Source organism: Salmo salar, chromosome 07 (assembly GCF_965601325.2).
Source record: "Salmo salar chromosome 07, fSalSal1, whole genome shotgun sequence".
Taxonomy (NCBI): Eukaryota; Metazoa; Chordata; class Actinopteri; order Salmoniformes; family Salmonidae; genus Salmo; species Salmo salar.
This window is the reverse complement of record NC_138297.1, coordinates 66,611,187-66,634,115: the sequence shown is the minus strand read 5'-3', so window position 1 is coordinate 66,634,115 and position 22,929 is coordinate 66,611,187. Positions and strand designations below refer to the sequence as shown.

At 45.3% G+C, this 22,929-nt stretch overlaps 1 protein-coding gene across 2 annotated transcripts in view; it reads right to left on the bottom strand.

Moving 5' to 3' along the window:
* Positions 1-22,929, bottom strand: part of cacna1c (calcium voltage-gated channel subunit alpha1 C) — a 587,915-nt gene that overhangs the window by 93,573 nt on the left and 471,413 nt on the right. For both annotated transcript variants that reach the window (XM_082977959.1, XM_082977960.1), the window contains exons 11-13: positions 22,321-22,347; positions 19,360-19,520; positions 14,647-14,872 (exon numbers count right to left, since the gene is read on the bottom strand). In XM_082977959.1, coding sequence (XP_082834085.1) covers positions 14,647-14,872; positions 19,360-19,520; positions 22,321-22,347 — 414 coding nt within the window. The remainder of the gene's footprint in view (positions 1-14,646; positions 14,873-19,359; positions 19,521-22,320; positions 22,348-22,929) is intronic.

Below are 22,929 nucleotides of genomic sequence, written 5' to 3'. Positions count from 1 at the left end.
GAGGGCTGGTGTAGTACTGTCTTGGACTGAGTGCTAGTGTAGTACTGTATTAGACTGAGGGCTAATACAGTACTACACCAGTGTAGTACTGTATTGGACTGAGTGCTGGTGTAGTACTGTATTGGACTGAGTGCTGGTGTAGTACTGTATTGGACTGAGTGCTGGTGTAGTACCGTATTGGACTGAGTGCTGGTGTAGTACTGTATTGGACTGAGTGCTGGTGTAGTACTGTATTGGACTGAGGGCTGGTGTAGTACTGTATTAGACTGAGTGCTGGTGTAGTACTGTATTGGACTGAGGGCTGGTGTAGTACTGTATTGGACTGAGTGCTGGTGTAGTACTGTATTGGACTGAGTGCTGGTGTAGTACTGTATTGGACTGAGGGCTGGTGTAGTACTGTATTGGACTGAGGGCTGGTGTAGTACTGTATTAGACTGAGTGCTGGTGTAGTACTGTATTGGACTGAGGGCTGGTGTAGTACTGTATTAGACTGAGTGCTGGTGTAGTACTGTATTGGACTGAGGGCTGGTGTAGTACTGTATTAGACTGAGTGCTGGTGTAGTACTGTATTGGACTGAGGGCTGGTGTAGTACTGTATTGGACTGAGTGCTGGTGTAGTACTGTATTGGACTGAGGGCTGGTGTAGTACTGTATTAGACTGAGTGCTGGTGTAGTACTGTATTGGACTGAGGGCTGGTGTAGTACTGTACTGAGCATGCTTTTGATTAGACTGAGGGACCCACCAGGCTTGGAGAAGAGCAGTGAGACTGAACAGTGACTGCATGGACTGGTACAGTAGGTAGGGGAAACGTAGTGGGACCATAGCAGAGGAGGCTGGTGAGGGGAGGACGACTTATAATAATGGCAGGAATGGAATCGATGGAGTGCTATCAAACACATGGAAACCATGTGATTGATACTGTTCCATTCCAGACATTATTATGAGCCCGTCCTCCGATTTGAAGTGCCACCAGCCACCACTGGACCATAGGGGGTGTCAGTCTAGCAGGCCAGCATTCAGACAGTCACAGGCCCATGCTGACAGGATGTGTAGAGAGAGGGAGAGAAGAGACCAGACAGTCACAGGCCCATGCTGACAGGATGTGTAGAGAAAGGGAGAGAAGAGACCGGACAGTCACAGGCCCATGCTGACAGGATGTGTAGAGAGAAGAGAGAGAAGAGACCAGACAGTGACTAGAGAGAAGAGACCAGACAGTGACTAGAGAGAAGAGACCAGACAGTGACTAGAGAGAAGAGACCAGACAGTGACTAGAGAGAAGAGACCAGACAGTGACTAGAGAGAAGAGACCAGACAGTGACTAGAGAGAGAAGAGACCAGACAGTGACTAGAGAGAAGAGACCAGACAGTGACTAGAGAGAAGAGACCAGACAGTGACTAGAGAGAAGAGACCAGACAGTGACTAGAGAGAAGAGACCAGACAGTGACTAGAGAGAAGAGACCAGACAGTGACTAGAGAGAAGAGAGAGAAGAGACCAGACAGTGACTAGAGAGAAGAGACCAGACAGTGACTAGAGAGAAGAGAGAGAAGAGACCAGACAGTGACTAGAGAGAAGAGACCAGACAGTGACTAGAGAGAAGAGAGAGAAGAGACCAGACAGTGACTAGAGAGAAGAGACCAGACAGTGACTAGAGAGAAGAGACCAGACAGTGACTAGAGAGAGAAGAGACCAGACAGTGACTAGAGAGAAGAGACCAGACAGTGACTAGAGAGAAGAGACCAGACAGTGACTAGAGAGAGAAGAGACCAGACAGTGACTAGAGAGAAGAGAGAGAAGAGACCAGACAGTGACTAGAGAGAAGAGACCAGACAGTGACTAGAGAGAAGAGACCAGACAGTGACTAGAGAGAAGAGACCAGACAGTGACTAGAGAGAGAAGAGACCAGACAGTGACTAGAGAGAAGAGAGAGAAGAGACCAGACAGTGACTAGAGAGAAGAGACCAGACAGTGACTAGAGAGAAGAGACCAGACAGTGACTAGAGAGAGAAGAGACCAGACAGTGACTAGAGAGAAGAGAGAGAAGAGACCAGACAGTGACTAGAGAGAAGAGACCAGACAGTGACTAGAGAGAAGAGACCAGACAGTGACTAGAGAGAAGAGACCAGACAGTGACTAGAGAGAGAAGAGACCAGACAGTGACTAGAGAGAAGAGAGAGAAGAGACCAGACAGTGACTAGAGAGAAGAGACCAGACAGTGACTAGAGAGAAGAGACCAGACAGTGACTAGAGAGAAGAGACCAGACAGTGACTAGAGAGAAGAGACCAGACAGTGACTAGAGAGAGAAGAGACCAGACAGTGACTAGAGAGAAGAGACCAGACAGTGACTAGAGAGAAGAGACCAGACAGTGACTAGAGAGAAGAGACCAGACAGTGACTAGAGAGAAGAGACCAGACAGTGACTAGAGAGAAGAGACCAGACAGTGACTAGAGAGAAGAGAGAGAAGAGACCAGACAGTGACTAGAGAGAAGAGACCAGACAGTGACTAGAGAGAGAAGAGACCAGACAGTGACTAGAGAGAAGAGACCAGACAGTGACTAGAGAGAAGAGACCAGACAGTGACTAGAGAGAAGAGACCAGACAGTGACTAGAGAGAAGAGACCAGAAAGTGACTAGAGAGAAGAGACCAGACAGTGACTAGAGAGAAGAGACCAGACAGTGACTAGAGAGAAGAGACCAGACAGTGACTAGAGAGAAGAGACCAGACAGTGACTAGAGAGAAGAGACCAGACAGTGACTAGAGAGAAGAGACCAGACAGTGACTAGAGAGAAGAGACCAGACAGTGACTAGAGAGAGAAGAGACCAGACAGTGACTAGAGAGAAGAGACCAGACAGTGACTAGAGAGAAGAGACCAGACAGTGACTAGAGAGAGAAGAGACCAGACAGTGACTAGAGAGAAGAGACCAGAGAGTGACTAGAGAGAAGAGACCAGACAGTGACTAGAGAGAAGAGACCAGACAGTGACTAGAGAGAAGAGACCAGACAGTGACTAGAGAGAAGAGACCAGACAGTGACTAGAGAGAAGAGAGAGAAGAGACCAGACAGTGACTAGAGAGAAGAGACCAGACAGTGATGAGAAGAGACCAGACAGTGATGAGAAGAGACCAGACAGTGACTAGAGAGAAGAGACCAGACAGTGACTAGAGAGAAGAGACCAGACAGTGACTAGAGAGAAGAGACCAGACAGTGACTAGAGAGAGAAGAGACCAGACAGTGACTAGAGAGAAGAGAGAGAAGAGACCAGACAGTGACTAGAGAGAAGAGACCAGACAGTGACTAGAGAGAGAAGAGACCAGACAGTGACTAGAGAGAAGAGAGAGAAGAGACCAGACAGTGACTAGAGAGAAGAGACCAGACAGTGATGAGAAGAGACCATTGATTTGATAAAATAGCATGTCATATATCACTTAGTCCATAGTAAAGACACACCACAGGGTGGGGCTCACACGTATAGGAAGACTAGGAAAGCACACATGAACACAAACACACCTGTCCTCTCAGGGGACTGGCTAGGAGTCTTGTGGATCTTCTGATAAACTGACACACACACACACACACACAGACATACACACACAGACAGGCCCAGGCCGATAGTATTCAAGTGCTTGAGGTTCAAGGACAAGGTAGCGGTTCTGGAAAGAGCCAATAACTTGAGGGGAACGTACATCTCTCTCAACAAAGATTATCCTGAAGCTGTGCTCCAGAGGAGAATATAACTTATCCTGGGCATGAAAGCTGCCAGAGTGCTTGGGGATATTGCTTATATCCGATATGAAAGGCTCATTGTCCACCCTCCCTCCCAAAAGCCTGGAAGGGATTAGAGAGCCAAGCCTATGGGTTCGTAGCTTCAACCCCGCAACACACACACACACACACACACACACACACACACACACACACACACACACACACACACACACACACACACACACACACACACACACACACACACACACACACACACACACACACACACACACACACACACCAATTGATTAATGGACTGCTAAATGTGTTCTTTTTTCTCTTGCTTTGTTTGTTCTTTTCCATATTATGTATATCTCTGATAAGCCCCCCAGGAAAGGTGTCACGTCCTGACCATAGAAAGCTGTTATTTTCTATGGTAGGGTAGGTCAGGGCGTGACATTTTTTTTTCTAGTTTAGATTTTCTATGTTGTTATGTTCTAGTTTTGTATTTCTATGTTGGGTTTTTGTTTGGGATGATCTCCAATTAGAGGCAGCTGGTCATCGTTGTCTCTAATTGGAGATCATACTTAAGTAGGTGTTTTTCCCACCTGGGTTAGTGGGAGATTGTTTTTGAGTTAGTGCATGGTTCACCGCTGCGTCACGGTTTGTTGTTGTGTTGCATAGTTTCACAGTTCAATAAAATATGTGGAACGATAATCACGCTGCACTTTGGGTCCGCTTCATCCTACGACAACCGTGACAGAAGGGCTGAATATAGCCCATATTAATATATGTAGCCGTAGAAATAAGGTTTATGAAATCAATAACTTGCTAACATCAGATAACATTCATATATTAGCCATTTCTGAAACTCACTTAGATAATTCATTTGATGATATAAACTCAGCAAAAAAATAAACATCCTCTCACTGTCAACTGCATTTATTTTCAGCAAACTTAACATGTGTAAATATTTGTATGAACATAACAAGATTCAACAACTGAGACATAAACTGAACAAGTTCCACAGACATGTGACAAACAGAAATGGAATAATATGTCCCTGAACAAAGGGGGGGTCAAAATTAAAAGTAACAGTCAGTATCTGGTGTGGCCACCAGCTGCATTAAGTACTGCTGTGCATCTCCTCCTCATGGACTGCACCAGATTTGCCAGTTCTAGCTGTGAGATGTTACCCCACTCTTCCACCAAGCCACCTGCAAGTTCCCGTACATTTCTGGGGGGAATGGCCCTAGCCCTCACGCTCCGATCCAACAGGTCCCAGATGTACTGAATGGGATTGAGATCCGGGCTCTTCGCTGGCCATGGCAGAACACTGACATTCCTGTCTTGCAGGAAATCCCTCACAGAATGAGCAGTATGGCTGGTGGCATTGTCATGCTGGAGGGTCATGTCAGGATGAGCCTGCAGGAAGGGTACCACATGAGGGAAGAGGATGTCTTCTCTGTAACGCACAGCGTTGAGATTGCCTGCAATGATAACAAGCTCAGTCCGATGATGCTGTGACACACCGCCCCAGACCATGACGGACCCTCCACCTCCAAATCGATCCCGCTCCAGAGTACAGGCCTCGGTGTAACGCTCATTCCTTCAACGATAAACGCGAATCAGACCATCACCCCTGGTGAGACAAAACCGTGACTCGTCAGGGAAGAGCACTTTTTGCCAGTCCTCTCTGGTCCAGCAACGGTGGGTTTGTGCCCATTGGCGACATTGTTGCCGGTGATGTCTGGTGAGGACCTGCCTAACAACAGGCCTACAAGCCCTCAGTCCAGCCTCTCTCAGCCTATTGTGGACAGTCTGAGCACTGATGGAGGGATTGTGCATTCCTGGTGTAACTCGGGCAGTTGTTGTTGCCATCCTGTACCTGTCCCGCAGGTGTGATGTTCGGATGTACCGATCCTGTGCAGGTGTTGTTACACGTGGTCTGCCACTGTGAGGACGATCAGCTGTCCGTCCTGTCTCCCTGTAGCGCTGTCTTAGGCGTCTCACAGTACGGACATTGCAATTTATTGCCCTGGCCACATCTGCAGTCCTCATGCCTCCTTGCAGCATTTTTAAGGCACATTCACGCAGATGAGCAGGGACCCTGTGCATCTGTCTTTTGGTGTTTTTCAGAGTCAGTAGAAAGGCCTCTTTAGTGTCCTACGTTTTCATAACTGACCTTAATTGCCTACCGTCTGTAAGCTGTTAGTGTCTTAACGAACGTTCCACAGGTGCATGTTCATTAATTGTTTATGGTTCATTGAACAAGCATGGGAAACCCTTTACAATGAAGATCTGTGAAGTTATTTGGATTTTTACGAATTATCTTTGAAAGACAGGGACCTGAAAAAGGGTCATTTCTTTTTTTGCTGAGTTTAGCAGTAGCAATACAAGGATATAACATCTATAGAAGAGACAGGGATACTTATGGGGGAGGTGTTGCTATTATACAGCACCAGTCAAAAGTTTGGACATACCAACTCATTCAAAGGTTTTTAATTATTTGTACAATTTTTTAAATTGTAGAATAAGAGTGAAGATTTCAAAACTATGAAATAACACATATGAAAATATATATATATATGGGGGATTAGAAATGATGCAGACAATTACATAGATGGAAGCTACAATCTATCTGATCTACCCCCTAAAAAAAGGTTCCAACAGCTGGGCTAAAACAGTGTATAAGAGATCATACAAAGGAGTGTGTATGATGTTAAAAATATTTGTTGGTCTGATGTGATTAATACGGAGCATCCAGACGCTGCACTTTGTGAAATTGCTTCTTTCCGATTATTGATAAGCATGTACCTGTTAAACTGACAGTTAGAACTGCATGGATTGATGAGGAAGTGAAAAACTGTATGGTTGAAATGAGATAATATGTCTGTCTGCACATCTGACTGGCTGACTTACTGCAAATTGAGAAATTATGTGTAACTGTATTATGAAGCCAAGATCAATGATCTAAAGAATGATGGAGAAAAAAAAGTTTTATGGGCAGAAAGACAAATTCAACTCCATCTTTCATCGAATCAGATAGCTTATTAATCACAAAACCATTTGATGTTGGCAATTATTTGAATGATTAGTTCATTGGCAAAGTGGGCAAACTTAGGCAGAAAATGTCAACAACGAACAGTGAGCCATCATATTCATCCATAGAAAAACTAATAATGAACTAAAAACATTTTAAGTTTGAATTTTGTAAAGTTAGTGTGTGAAAACATTATTGTTATCAATCAATAATGACAAACCTCCTGACATTGACAACTTAGATGGAAGGATACTGAGGTGAGACAACCACATATCACAGCCATATAAAGTCATTTTTTTTCAATAACGTAGCTATCAGTAGAGTTGGGGGGGGGGGGGGTCAAGTGCAAGTCCTGGTTAAGTTTTTTTGAGGTGAGGAGGAGGATCATGTAAGATACTGTTTGATGAGGTAGGGTTTCAGATGTTTTGGGAAGATGACCAGGGACTCTGCTGTCCTAGCTTCAGGGGGAAGCTGGTTCCACCATTGGGGTACCAGGACATAGAAGAACTAAGTGAGCTGAGCGGGAGCTGCCCTCCCGTAGGGGTGGGAGGACCAAGAGACCTGAGGTGGCAGAACGGAGTGCTCGGGTTGGAGTGTAGGGTTTGATCAGAGCCTGAAGGTAGGGAGGGGCAGTTCCTCTTGCTGTTCCGTTGCAGGGGTTTGATGGCACAGGCAGGGAGCCCAGGCAACAGCGAAATGCAGTAGTCCAGACGGGAGAGGACAAGTGCCTGGATTAGGACCTGCACCGCTTCCTGTGTGAGGTAGGGTCTTACTCTACGGATGTTGTAGTGCATGAACCTGCAGGAACAGGTCACTGTTTTGATGTTTGCAGAGAACAACAGGGTGTTGTCCAGGGCCACACCAAGGTTCTTTGCACTCTGGGAGGGTGACACTGTGGAGTTGTCAACCGTGACGGAGAGGTCTTTGAGCGGGCAGGTCGTCCACGGGAGGAAGAGCAGTTCCATCTTGTCGAGGTTGAGCTTTAGGTGGTGGGCTGACATCCCAGTTGAGGTATCAGCCAGGCAACCAGAGATGTGTGTTGCCACCTTGGTGTCAGAAGGCGGGAAGGTGAAAAGTTGTTGAGTGTCATCTGCATAGCAATGATAGGAGAGACCATGTGAGGATATGACGGAGCCGAGTGACTTGGTGTATAGAGAGAAGAGGGTCTAGAATCGAGCCCTGGGGGACACCAGTAGTGAGAGTATGTGGTGCAGACACAGATCCTCTGCATGTCACCTGGTAGGAGTGGCCTGCCAGATAGGATGCAGAGTGTACAGAGCCTGAGACAACCAGCCCTGAGAGGGTTGAGAGGAGGATCTGATGGTTCACGGTGTCGAAGGCAGTGGATAGATCTAGGAGGATGAGAACAGAGGAGAGTGAGTCAGCTTTGGCAGTGCGGAGAGCCTCCGTGACACAGAGAAGAGCAGTCTCGGTTGAGTGACCCGTCCTGAAGCCTGACTAGTTAGGGTCAAGAAGATTGTTCTGAGAGAGATAACGAGGAAGTTGATCAGAGACAGAACGCTGAAGTATTTTGGAAAGAAAAGAAAGAAGGGATACAGATCTATAGTTTTTGACGTCAGATGAGTCAAGTTTCTTGAGGAGGGAAGCAACTCGGGCCATTTTGAAGTCAGAGGAGACGTAGCCAGTTGTCAGGGATGAGTTGATGAGGGAATTGAGGAATGGGAGAAAGTCTCCAGAGATGGTCTGGAGAACGGAGAAGGGGATGGGATCGAGTGGGCAGGTTGTCGGGTAGCCAGACAACAGGAAGTCATCTGGATAGAGAGGGGAGAAAGAGGTCAAGGCGTAGGGTAGTTCTGTGTGAGGGAGACCAGTGGACTCAATAGGCTGAGTGAATGAGTAGCAGATGTCGTCAACCTTTTTCCGCAGAGAGGGAGGAGGGAGAGGGTGGAGGATTAAGGAGGGAGGACAAGGTTGAAAAGAGTTTCCTAGGGTTAGAGGCAGACATATGACATTTAGAGTGGTAGAAAGTCGCTTTAGAAGAAGATACAGAGAAAGAGAAGGTAGAGAGGAGGGTGTGAAAGGATGATAGTCCTCCAGAAGTTTAGTTTTCCTCCATTTTCGCTCAGCTGCCTGCAGCCCTGTTCTGTAAGCTCGCAATGAGTCCCTTAGCCACGAAGCAGGAGGGGAGGGCCGAACCGGCCGGGAAGTAAGGGGACAGTGCGAGTCATAGGATGCGGAAAGGGAGGAGAGTAGGATTGAAGAGGCAGAATCCGGAGACAGGAGGGAGAAGAATTTAGCAGAAGGGAGAGATGTTAGGATAGAAGAGGAGATAGTAGTGGGAGAGAGAGAGAGAGAGAGAAGGTAGGGGCTGAGTGGCTAGGGTTGGAGGAAAGGGAGACAGAAAAGGAAACAAAGTAGTGATCAGAGATCTGGAGGGGGGTTGCAGTGAGATTAGTAGGAGAACAGAGATCTGGAGGGAGGTTGCAGTGAGATTAGTAGGAGAACAGAGATCTGGAGGGGGGTTGCAGTGAGATTAGTAGGAGAACAGAGATCTGGAGGGGGGTTGCAGTGAGATTAGTAGGAGAACAGAGATCTGGAGGGAGGTTGCAGTGAGATTAGTAGGAGAACAGAGATCTGGAGTGGGGTTGCAGTGAGATTAGTAGGAGAACAGAGATCTGGAGGGGGGTTGCAGTGAGATTAGTAGGAGAACAGAGATCTGGAGGGAGGTTGCAGTGAGATTAGTAGGAGAACAGAGATCTGGAGTGGGGTTGCAGTGAGATTAGTAGGAGAACAGAGATCTGGAGGGAGGTTGCAGTGAGATTAGTAGGAGAACAGAGATCTGGAGGGGGGTTGCAGTGAGATTAGTAGGAGAACAGAGATCTGGAGGGAGGTTGCAGTGAGATTAGTAGGAGAACAGAGATCTGGAGGGAGGTTGCAGTGAGATTAGTAGGAGAACAGAGATCTGGAGTGGGGTTGCAGTGAGATTAGTAGGAGAACAGAGATCTGGAGGGGGGTTGCAGTGAGATTAGTAGGAGAACAGAGATCTGGAGGGGGGTTGCAGTGAGATTAGTAGGAGAACAGAGATCTGGAGGGAGGTTGCAGTGAGATTAGTAGGAGAACAGCCTCTAGTAAAAAGGAGGTCAACACTGGGAAGACCGGTAGCACTTAAAGTAGTTGGCCCTAGCTAGCAGAAAGACAGTACTAGACAACAACATTATATTCATCACTCCTGGAGATGTCAGGAGTCCTCTAGCTATAGAATGAATCAACCATAGCTAATGAAGTCACTGAAACCCTGAACAAGGAGTTTCAGTCAGTTTTGGAATGGATGGCCAGTAATAAACTGGTCCTGAACATATCTAAAACTAAGAGCATTGTATTTGGTACAAATCATTCCCTAAGCTCTAGACCTCAGCTGAATCTGGTAATGAATGGTGTGGCTGTTGAACAAGTTGAGGAGGCTAAATTACTTGGCGTTGCCTTAGATTGTAAACTGTCATGGTCAAAACATATAGATTAAATGGTTGTAAAGATGGGCAGAGGTCTGTCTGTAATAAAAACATGTTGTGCTTTTTTTGACACCACAATCCACAAAGCAAGTCCTGCAGGCTCTAGTTTTGTCTTATCTTGATTATTGTCCAGCCATGTGGTCAAGTGCTGCTAAGAAAGACCTAGTTAAGCTGCAGCTGGCCCAGAACAGAGCGGCACGTCTTGCTCTTCATTGTAATCAGAGGGCTGATATAAATACTATGCTGCCAGTCTCTCTTGGCTAAGAGTTGAGGAAAGACTGACTGCATCACTTATTTTTATTAGAAACATTATTGTGAAAATTGTTTGCAAGGTCACCTTACACACAGCTCTGACACACACACTTACCCCACCAGACATGCCACCAGGGGTCTTTTCACAGTCCCCAAATCCAGAACAAATTCAAGAAAGTGTACAGTTACAGTATATAGAGATATTATTGCATGGAACTTCCTTCCATCTCATATTGCTCAAATGAGCAGCAAACCTGGTTTAAAAAAACAGATAAATCAACACCTCACGGCACAACGTCTCTCCCCTATTTGACCTAGATGGTTTGATCTAGATAGTTTACGTGTATGTATTGATATGTAGGCTACGTGTGCCTTTTTTAAATTCATGTAGTCCTGTCCTTGAGCTGTTCCTGTCTATTGATGTTCTGTATTATGTCATGTTTCATGTTTTGTGTGGACCCCAGGAAGTGTATCTGCAGCTTTCGCAACAGTTGGGATCCTAATAAAATACCAATACCTCCTCTCCTCCCTACCCCCTCCTCCGCTCCTCTCTCCCCCTCCTCCTCTCCTCTCCCCTCTTTCTCCTCCTTTCTCCTCTCTACTCCTCTCCCCTCTTTCTCCTCCTTTCTCCTCTCTACTCCTCCTTTCTCCTCTCTACTCCACCTCTCCTCTCTCTCACCCCATCTCTCCTCTCTCTCACCAAATCTCTCCTCCTCTCCCCTCTCTCTCTACCCTCTCTCCCCCTCTTGTGTCCTCTGAATAGGGTTCAGGGGTAAAGGTAAACATGGAGGGTGAGTTAAACTAAACTCTGAGATTAGTAGTGATGGCCAGGACGAAGGGAGGGAGGCACCTGTTATACACGTGGCTTTAAAGTGAAGAAGAAAGAGGACCTTTGACCTCTGGTCTAAAGTAGTGCACTACAGTTGAAGTCGGAAGTTTACATACACTTAGGTTGGAGTCATTAAAACTCGGGTTTAAACCACTCCACAAACTTCTTGTTAACAAACTATAGTTTTGGCAAGTCGGTTAGGACATCTACTTTGTGCATGACACAAGTCATTTTTCCAACAATTGTTTACAGACAGATTCACTGTATCACAGTTCCAGTGGGTCAGAAGTTTACATACACTAAGTTGAGTGTGCCTTTAAACAGCTTGGAAAATTCCAGAAAATGATGTCATGGCTTTAGAGGCTTCTGTTAGGCTAATTGCCATCATTTGAGTCAATTGGAGGTGTACCTATGGATATATTTCAAGGCCTACCTTCAAACTCAGTGCCTCTTTGCTTGACATCATGGGAAAATCAAAAGAAATCAGCCAAGACCTCAGAAAAACAATTGCAGACCTCCACAAGTCTGGTTCATCCTTGGGAGCAATTTCCAAACATCTGAAGGTACCACGTTCATCTGTACAAACAATAGTACGCAAGTATAAACACCATGGGACCACACAGCCATCATACCGCTCAGGAAGGAGACGCGTTCTGTCTCCTAGAGATGAACGTACTTTGGAGCAAAAAGTGCAAATCAATCCCAGAACAACAGCCAAGGACCTTGTGAAGATGCTGGAGGAAACAGGTACAAAAGTATTTATATCCACAGGAAAACGAGTCCTATATCGACGTAACCTGAAAGGCCGCTCAGCAAGGAAGAAGCCACTGCTCCAAAACCAGACTACGGTTTGCAACTGGACATGGAGACAGATTGTACGTCTTGGAGAAATGTCCTCTGGTCTGACGAAACAAAAATAGAACTGTTTGGCCATAATGACCATCGTTATGTTTGGAGGAAAAAGGGGGAGGCTTGCATGCCAAAGAACACCATCCCAACCGTGAAGCACAGGGGTGGCAGCATCATGTTGTGGGAGTGCTTTGCTGCAGGAGGGACTGGTGCACTTCACAAAATAGATTGCATCATGAGGATGGAAAATTATGTGGGTATATTGAAGCAACATCTCAAGACATCAGTCAGAAAGATAAAGCTTGGTCGCAAATGGGTCTTCCAAATGGACAATGACTCCAAGCACACTTCCAAAGTTGTAGCAAAATGGCTTAAGGATAACAAAGTCAAGGTATTGGAGTGGCCATCACAAAGCCCTGACCTCAATCCTATAGAAAATTGGTGGGCAGAACTGAAAAAGCGTGTGCGAGCAAGGAGGCCTACAAACCTGACTCAGTTACACCAGCTCTGTCAGGAGGAATGGGCTAAAATTCACCCTACTTATTGTAGGAAGCTTGTGGAAGGCTACCCGTAACGTTTGACCCAAGTTAAACAATTTAAAGGCAATGCTACCAAATACTAATTGAGCGTATGTAAACTTCTGACCCACTGGGAATGTGATGAAAGAAATAAAAGCTGAAATAAATCATTCTCTCTTCTGATTTTTCACATTCTTAAAATTAAGTGGTGATCCTAACTGACCTAAGACAGGGAATTTTTACTCTGATTAAATGTCAGGAATTGTGAAAAACTGAGTTTAAATGTATTTGGCTAAGGTGTATGTAAACTTCCAGTTTCAACTGTATACAGGGCATATGGTACCGTTTGGGACACAACCATGGAGAGAGCAGTTGTGTGATGGAGTCCGCCAGCAGCACCAATGTACTGTATAGCCTCAGTAGAACTAGTTGAAAGCTACATTACTATATTATTGGAATTTAGTGAACCCTGTCAGCACACTTCATTATCCACAATTCAAAACGCATTAACTGTGAAATGAAATGGATCCGCTCAACTAAAAATGTGTTCCGACCCTTCCGCATACGGTATTGTAACATGGATAGTGTGATAGAGAGAGGACAAGTACCATTGGATGGTGACTGATGGAAACTGTAGGTGTTAGTAATGGATAACATGTTGACTGTTGCTAGATGGAAGGTCCTTTTACGTTGCTGTTCACAAAGCCACAGCAGATCAACAGTAGTGCACTATGTAGGGAATAGGGCTCTGGTCTAAAGTAGTGCACTATGTAGGGAATAGGGCTCTGGTCTAAAGTAGTGCACTATGAAGGGAATAGGGCTCTGGTCAGCAGTAGTGCACTATGTAGGGAATAGGGCTCTGGTGAAATGTAGTGTACTGTATAGGGAATAGGGCTCTGGTCTAAAGTAGTGCACTATATAGGGAATAGGGCTCTGGTCTAAAGTAGTGCACTATGTAGGGAATAGGGCTCTGGTCTAAAGTAGTGCACTATGTAGGGAATAGGGCTCTGGTCTAAAGTAGTGCACTATGTAGGGAATAGGGCTCTGGTCTAAAGTAGTGCACTATGTAGGGAATAGGGCTCTGGTTAAAAGTAGTCCACTATATAGGGAATAGGGCTCTGGTGAAAAGTAGTGCACTATGTAGGGAATAGGGCTCTGGTGAAAAGTAGTGCACTATGTAGGGAATAGGGCTCTGGTCTAAAGTAGTGCACTATGTAGGGAATAGGGCTCTGGTTAAAAGTAGTCCACTATGTAGGGAATAGGGCTCTGGTTAAAAGTAGTCCACTATATAGGGAATAGGGCTCTGGTGAAAAGTAGTGCACTATATAGGGAATAGGGCTCTGGTTAAAAGTAGTCCACTATATAGGGAATAGGGCTCTGGTCAAAGGTAGTGCACTATATAGGGAATAGGGCTCTGGTTAAAAGTAGTCCACTATATAGGGAATAGGGCTCTGGTTAAAAGTAGTCCACTATATAGGGAATAGGGCTCTGGTTAAAAGTAGTCCACTATATAGGGAATAGGGCTCTGGTGAAATGTAGTGTACTGTATAGGGAATAGGGCTCTGTTTAACAGTAGTCCACTATATAGGAAATAGGGCTCGGTTAACAGAAGTCCACTACCTAGGGAATAGGGTGCCATTTGGGACTCATCCATACACATAGGAACTGTCTTCCAGCTTTCTTTACCCCACAGAATGGGACACAGTCTTTTATTTAGTTTTAATGTAGTAGTGACTGTGTTATGTGGTACTATACCTTGTGATTTTGAAGATGCGTAGAAGGCGTACGCAGAACAGAGATGCCTAGCGACTGTGTAGTGGTACTATACCTTGTGATTTTGAAGATGCGTAGAAGGCGTACGCAGAACAGAGATGCCTAGCGACTGTGTTATGTGGTACTATACCTTGTGATTTTGAAGATGCGTAGAAGGCGTACGCAGAATAGAGATGCCTAGCGACTGTGTAGTGGTACTATACCTTGTGATTTTGAAGATGCGTAGAAGGCGCACGCAGCGCAGCACAGAGATGCCTAGCGGGGACATGATCTTGGTCTCCACCAGAATGGTCTCCAGGATGCCTCCACACACCACGAAGCTGTCAAAGCGGTTGAACAGAGACACGAAGTAGGCCTGTAGACCCAGGCTGTACATCTTTAACAGCATCTCCCCTGTAAACAATGCCAGCAGGACCTTGTTGGCTATGTCTGAGGAGAGAGAGAGAGAGAGAGAGAGAGAGAGAGAGAGAGAGAGAGAGAGAGAGAGAGAGAGAGAGAGAGAGAGAGAGAGAGAGAGAGAGAGGAGAGAGAGAGAGAGAGAGAGAGAGAGAGATAGAGAAAGGGGGAGAGAGAGATAGATAGAGAAAGGGGAGAGAGAGAGAGAGAGAGCGAGAGAGAGAGAAAGGAGGCGAGAGAGAGAGGGAGAGAGGTTGGTGAGGGTTTATATATCTTAAAGTAACTGTCCAGTATTTACAGATTTATATGGAATATGACCTAGAATTGAGTGAAATTGTTTTCCTTACAGAAAAGGTCATTAAGTTCGTTATAAAGAAGCTTTTCTGTGTTGGAATGGTGTGGTCGTACCCCAACAACAGAATGGTGTGGTCGTACCCCAACAACAGAATGGTGTGGTCGTACCCCAACAACAGAATGGTGTGGTCGTACCCCAACAACAGAATGGTGTGGTCGTACCCCAACAACAGAATGGTGTGGTCGTACCCCAACAACAGAATGGTGTGGTCGTACCCCAACAACAGAATGGTGTGGTCGTACCCCAACAACAGAATGGTGTGGTCGTACCCCAACAACAGAATGGTGTGGTCGTACACCAACAACAGAATGGTGTGGTCGTACCCCAACAACAGAATGGTGTGGTCGTACCCCAACAACAGAATGGTGTGGGCGTATTCCGGTCATTAAAATTATTAATGCAAGTAGACCGCTGATTGGCCAGCTCATCCTCCTATAGCAAGCACTTTTGAAACGGTCTGTTTGAGACATACAGTAAGTTTGAGGTGATTTTTTTGTCCAATTTATGCTTTAGCTTTAAATATGAGTATAGGATGAGTCAAAAACATTATTTGGCTATGAGTTAACATAATATTGACTTATTTATATACAGTAACAGCCAAAAGTTTGGACATACCTACTCATTCAAGGGTTTTTCATTACTATTTTCTACATTGTAGAATAATAGTGAAGACATCAAAACTATGAAATAACACATATGGAATCATGTAGTAACCAAAAAAGGATTAAACAAATCAAAATATACTTTATATTTGAGATTCTTCAAAGTAGCCACCCTTTGCCTTGATGACAGCTTTGCACACTCTTGGCATTCTCTCAACCAGCTTCACCTGGAATGTTTTTCCAACAGTCTTGAAGGAGTTCCCACACATGCTGAGCACTTGTTGGCTGCTTTTCCTTCACTCTGCGGTCCAACTCATCCCAAACCATCTCAATTGGGTTGAGGTCTGGTGATTGTGGAGGCCAGGTCATCTGATGCAGCTCTCCATCACTCTCCATCTTGGTCAAATAGCCCTTATACAGCCTGGAGGTGTGTTGGGTCATTGTCCTGTCGAAAAACAAATGACAGTCCCACTAAGCGCAAACCAGATGGTATGGCATATCGCTGCAGAATGCTGTGGTAGCCATGCTGGTTAAGTTTGCCTTGAATTATAAATAAATCACTGACAGTGTCACCAGCAAAGCACCCCCACACCATCACATCTCCTCCGTGCTTCACGGTGGGAACCACACATGCAGAGAAAATCTGTCTCACAAAGACACGGCGGTTGAAACCAAAAATCTCAAAATTGGACTCATCAGACCAAAGGACAGATTTCCACCAGTCTAATGTCCATTGGTTGTGTTTCTTGGACCAAGCAAGTCTCTTCTTCTTATTGGTGTCCTTTAGTAGTGGTTTCTTTGCAGCAATTCAACCATGAAGGCCTGATTCACGCAGTATCCTCTGAACAGTTGATGTTGAGATGTTTCTGTTACTTGAACTCTGTGAGGTGCAACCTGAGGTGCAATTCATTATTTCTGAGGCTGGTAACTCTAATGCACTTATCCTCAGCAGCAGAGGTAACTCTGGGTCTTCCTTTCCTGTGGCGGTCCTCATGAGAGCCAGTTTCATCATAGCTCTTGATGATTTTTGCGACTGCACTTGAAGAAACCTTCAAAGTACTTGACATTTTCCGTATTGACTGACCTTTATGTCTTAAAGTAATGATGGACTGTCATTTCTCTTTGCTTCTTTGAGCTGTTCTTGCCATAATATGGACTTGGTCCTTCACCAAATAGGGCTATCTTCTGTATACCACCCCTACCTTGTCACAACACAACTGATTGGCTCAAACGCATTAAGAAGGAAAGAAATTCCACAAATTAACTTTGAACAAGGCACACCTGTTCATTGAAATGTATTCCAGGTGACTACCTCATGAAGCTGTTTGAGAGAATGCCAAAAGTGTGAAAAGCGGTCATCAGTGCAAAGGGTGACTACTTTGGAGAGTGTAAAATAGATTTTGATTTGTTTAACACTTTTTTGGGTTACTACAATACATGATTCCATATGTGTTATTTCATAGTTTTGATGTCTTCATTATTATTATACAATGTAGAAAATAGTAAAAATAAAGAAAAACCCTTGAATGACCTGGTGTGTCCAAACTTTTGACTGGTACTGTCTATGTTTATATTTGTTGTATTTTTTCCCCCCGATTTCACCTCGTCTGAAACACGCCCCGCCAAACCACGCTTCTTAACACCCGCCAGCTTAACCCGGAAGCCAGCCGCACCAATGTGTCGGAGGAAACACCGTACAACTGACGACGGTGTCAGCCTGCAGGCACCCAGCCCACCACAAGGAGTCGCTAAAGCATGATGAGCCAAGGAAAGCCAAACCCTACCCTAACCCGGACAATGCTGGGCCAATGGGACTCCCGGCCACGGCCAGTTGTGGCACAGCCCGGGAATGAACCCGGGTCTGTAGTAACGCCGCTAGCACTGCGATACAGTGCTTTAGACCGCTGCGCCACTCGGGAGGCCCAGAATACTAACTTTTAAAAGTCCGATTATTTTCACTAGACAATTACTTTAGGATTAGTGAGGTGTAGAAACCAACAGCGTATTGGATAAAGGAGAGAGGTGAAAAGAAGGAGGACAGAAATGATAAAGTCTAAACAACAGAGATGATTTAATCAAGATATTTTGGCTACTCTGAGGAGAGAGGAAGAGAAATTACAACAAAGAATTGAACAACAAATCTGGGAAGAATGTGAGTTGGTGAGCAGTGTGTAAGCAGGATACTAAGACCAGTTCAGAAGTAAACCAAACATATCTCTGAACCATCATGGCTCCCTCCACTCGTGTATGTGAATAAGAATATTTTATATAAATGATGTTACAGATGTTACTCTGTGTTGTTGTCTCTGTACCTTGGGACTCAGTATGTGCCAATGGTAGCAAACTCTGTGTCGCAGTCAGGAGAAATAAACTCCTGTTATTGAGTTGTTTAAGATAAGTGATTGTATTATAGTACTATATGTACCAGATAATGTACAATACACTATGGTGCTGAGATAATGAAATAAAATGAACTGGAACTTGAGCTGCTGTTGTTGTGTCAGTACCTTGGTCCTCTGTGAGCCAGTCAGCCTGTTTATGGTGTTCTGAAGGTGGTATTGATGTGTCAGTACCTTGGGCCTCTGTGAGCCAGTCAGCCTGTTTATGGTGTTCTGAAGGTGGTATTGATGTGTCAGTACCTTGGGCCTCTGTGAGCCAGTCAGCCTGTTTATGGTGTTCTGAAGGTGGTATTGATGTGTCAGTACCTTGGTCCTCTGTGAGCCAGTCAGCCTGTTTATGGTGTTCTGAAGGTGGTATTGATGTGTCAGTACCTTGGTCCTCTGTGAGCCAGTCAGCCTGTTTATGGTGTTCTGAAGGTGATATTGATGTGTGAGTACCTTGGTCCTCTGTGAGCCAGTCAGCCTGTTTATGGTGTTCTGAAGGTGGTATTGATGTGTGAGTACCTTGGTCCTCTGTGAGCCAGTCAGCCTGTTTATGGTGTTCTGAAGGTGGTATTGATGTGTCAGTACCTTGGGCCTCTGTGAGCCAGTCAGCCTGTTTATGGTGTTCTGAAGGTGGTATTGATGTGTCAGTACCTTGGTCCTCTGTGAGCCAGTCAGCCTGTTTATGGTGTTCTGAAGGTGGTATTGATGTGTGAGTACCTTGGTCCTCTGTGAGCCAGTCAGCCTGTTTATGGTGTTCTGAAGGTGGTATTGATGTGTGAGTACCTTGGTCCTCTGTGAGCCAGTCAGCCTGTTTATGGTGTTCTGAAGGTGGTATTGATGTGTGAGTACCTTGGGCATCTGTGAGCCAGTCAGCCTGTTTATGGTGTTCTGAAGGTGGTATTGATGTGTGAGTACCTTGGGCATCTGTGAGCCAGTCAGCCTGTTTATGGTGTTCTGAAGGTGGTATTGATGTGTGAGTACCTTGGTCCTCTGTGAGCCAGTCAGCCTGTTTATGGTGTTCTGAAGGTGGTATTGATGTGTGAGTACCTTGGTCCTCTGTGAGCCAGTCAGCCTGTTTATGGTGTTCTGAAGGTGGTATTGATGTGTCAGTACCTTGGGCCTCTGTGAGCCAGTCAGCCTGTTTATGGTGTTCTGAAGGTGGTATTGATGTGTGAGTACCTTGGGCATCTGTGAGCCAGTCAGCCTGTTTATGGTGTTCGGAAGCGATGGTTAGAGTGTTGAGGAAGACCAGGAAGATCACCAGCCAATAGAACACACTGGATTTGACCCCCGCTCGACACTTACGACGACACAGACGGTTCCACCGCCGTGAGTACCGACTGTAGGGAGGGAGAGAGAGAGAGAGAGAGAGAGAGAAAGAGGAGAGAAGGGGAGAAAGACAGACAGAGGGAAAGAGAGGGGGGAGAGAAAGAGGAGAAAAAGAAGAAAGGAAGTGGAAGGGGAAAGATGGAGAAGTGAGGAAGAGGAGAGGTAGAGAGGAGGAAGAGAGGAGGAAGAGAGGAGGAAGAAGAGAGGAAGAAGAGAGGAAGGGAAGAGGAGAGGAAAAGGAGGGAAGAGGAGAGGAAGAGGAAGAGGAGGGAAGAGGAGAGGAGAGGAAGAGGAGATGAAGAAGAGAGGAAGGGAAGAGGAGAGGAAAAGGAGGGAAGAGGAGAGGAAGGGAAGAGGAAGGGGAGAGGAAGAGGGAAGAGGAAAAGGAGAGGAAGAGGAGAGGAAGAGGAAGGGAAGAGTAGATGAAGAGGAGATGAAGAGGAAGAGGAAGAGGAGAGGAAGCGGAAGATGAGAGAAAGAGGAGAGGAGAGGAGAGGAAGAAGAGAGGAAGAGGAGAGGAAGAGAGGAGGAAGAGGAGAGGAAAAAGAGAGGAAGAAGAGAGGAAGAAGAGAGGAATAGGAGACAAAGAGGAGAGGAAGAAGAGAGCAAGGGAAGAGGAGAGGAAGAGGAGGGAAGAGGAGAGGAAAAGGAAGAGGAGAGGAAGATGAGAGGAAGAGGAGAGCAAGAAAAGAGGAAGAGGAGAGGAAGAAGAGCAATATTTTCTCAGTTTCTGTAAGTGAACAAATGATCATGACATGCAGCAGTGCAGCAGGCTGGAGAACGTTGGACTGTGTCTTGAAACAGAGCAGGGAGTCAGTCTCTCAGGGGAGGGATGAGCAGTAGAAAGGAGAGGAGCTGTGAAGGGGACATTAGGCAGCGGTTCAACTAAGACCAACAGGTGGTTTAGAGCCCACTGTCTCCTGACATGATTCATAAGAGTCTGTAGAGCACTAATGTTACACCAGAGATAGATAACATAACAGCAATGGACAGAATAACACTGGTTACATCCCACATGGTACCCTATTCCCTATGTGGGGCACTACTTTTGACCAGGGCCCATAAAAGTAGTGCACTATTTAGGGAATAGGGTGCCATTTGGGACACAGACGCTGAAAACAATAACGGGCTATCTGAGAAGTGTCTGGCAAGGGACCAATAGGGACCTCACCTGGAAGATAAATGAATCGTCATTAATTCTACCATGCATTCTATTGGCTCCGCAACTTCAGCTTTTGGAATGAATCTTTATTCTGGAACCTTCCCTGATTGTGATTGTCATGGAAACTACAGGTACATGATTCTGTGTCGGCATGTCATGGCACACATTGATAGAGGAACAAGGAACAAGGTGCACATCACATGGGACACAAAAATGTGTTAAACAAATCAAAATATATTTTAGATTTTAGATTCTTCAAAGTAGCCACCCTTTGCCTTGATGACAGCTTTGCACATTCTTGGCATTCTCTCAACCAGCTCCACCTGGAATGCATTTCCAACAGTCTTGAAGGAGTTCACACATATGCTGAGCACTTGTTGGCTGCTTTTCCTTCACTCTGAGGTCCAACTCATCACAAACCATCTCAATTGGGTTGAGGTCTGGTGATTGTGGAGGCCAGGTCATCTGATGCAGCACTCCATCTTGGTCAAATAGCCCTTACACAGCCTGGAGTTGTGTTGAGTCATTGTCCTGTTGAAAATAAAAGGACAGATTTCCACCAGTCTAATGTTCATTGCTCGTGTTTCTTGGCCCAAGCAGGTCTCTTCTTCTTATTGGTGTCCTTTAGTAGTGGTTTCTTTGCAGCAATTCGACCATGAAGGCATGATTCACACCGTCTCCTCTGAACAGTTGATGTTGTAATGTGTCTGTTACTTGAACTCTGTGAAGCATTTATTTGGGCTACAATTTCTGAGGCTGGTAACTGGGTCTTCCTTTCCTGTGGCGGTCCTTATTAGAGGCAGTTTCATCATAGTGCTTGATGGTTTTTGCGACTGCACTTGAAGAAACTTTCAAAGTACTTGACATTTTCCGTATTGACTGACCTTCATGTCTTAAAGTAATGATGGACTATCGTTTCTCTTTGCTTATTTGAGCTGTTCTTGCCATAATATGGACTTGGTCCTTCACCAAATAGGGATATCTTCTGCATACCACCCCTACCTTGTCACAACACAACTGATTGGCTCAAACGCATTAAGAAGGAAAGAAATTCCACAAATTAACTTTGAACAAGGCACACCTGTTAAATGAAATGCATTCCAGGTGACTACCTCATGAAGCTGGTTGAGAGAATGCCAAGAGTGTGCAAAGCTGTCAAGGCAAAGGGTGGATACTTTGAAGAATCTCAAATATAAAATATATTTGGTTACTACATGATTCCATATGTGCTATTTCATAGTTTTGATATCTTCACTATTATTCTACAATGTAGAAAATAGTAAAATAAAGAAAAACCCTTGAATGAATAGGTGTATCCAAACTTTTGACTGGTACAGTACACCCGCACGCACGCACACTCACACACACATACAGGTCCATCCAGCAGCCAGAAGGGATGAAAGAAAGAGAGAAAGAGAGAGAGAGAGAGAGAGAGAGAAAGAGAGAAAGAAAGAAAGAAAGAAAGAAAGAAAGAAAGAAAGAGAGAGAGAGAGAGAAAGGGAGAAAGAGACAAAGAGAGAAAGAAAGAAAGAAAGAAAGAAAGAAAGAGAGAGAGAGAGAGAGAGAGAAAGGGAGAAAGGGAGAAAGGGAGAAAGGGAGAAAGAGAGAAAGGGAGGAATCAGCGATGTGATGACATCATATGTACTAACCTGAACTTGGATTTGGAGATTCTATTTCTGGAAGGAAAAACAGAATGGATTATACATACAGAACATACAACATAACGAAGCACAAGACAACATGACAACATGGACCACGGGTGTCTCAGGGACAAAAAGGGGAGGGGAGGAGAGGAGAGGTGAGAAAGAGGGAGGAGTGGAGAGGTGAGGAGGGAGGAGATTTGAGAAGGAGGGAGAAGAGGTGAGAAGATGAGAGGAGGGCTTCATAGATTCCTTTCTATCTTGGTCTGGTCCTGGCTGGCAGATTTAGCTACTGTTGGTACTATCACCATATGTTACCAGATTCAGCTACTGTTGGTACCATCACCATATGTTACCAGATTCAGCTACTGTTGGTACTATCACCATATGTTACCAGATTCAGCTACTGTTGGTACTATCACCATATGTTACCAGATTCAGCTACTGTTGGTACTATCACCATATGTTACCAGATTCAGCTACTGTTGGTACTACCACCATATGTTACCAGATTCAGCTACTGTTGGTACTATCACCATATGTTACCAGATTCAGCTACTGTTGGTACTACCACCATATGTTACCAGATTCAGCTACTGTTGGTACTACCACCATATG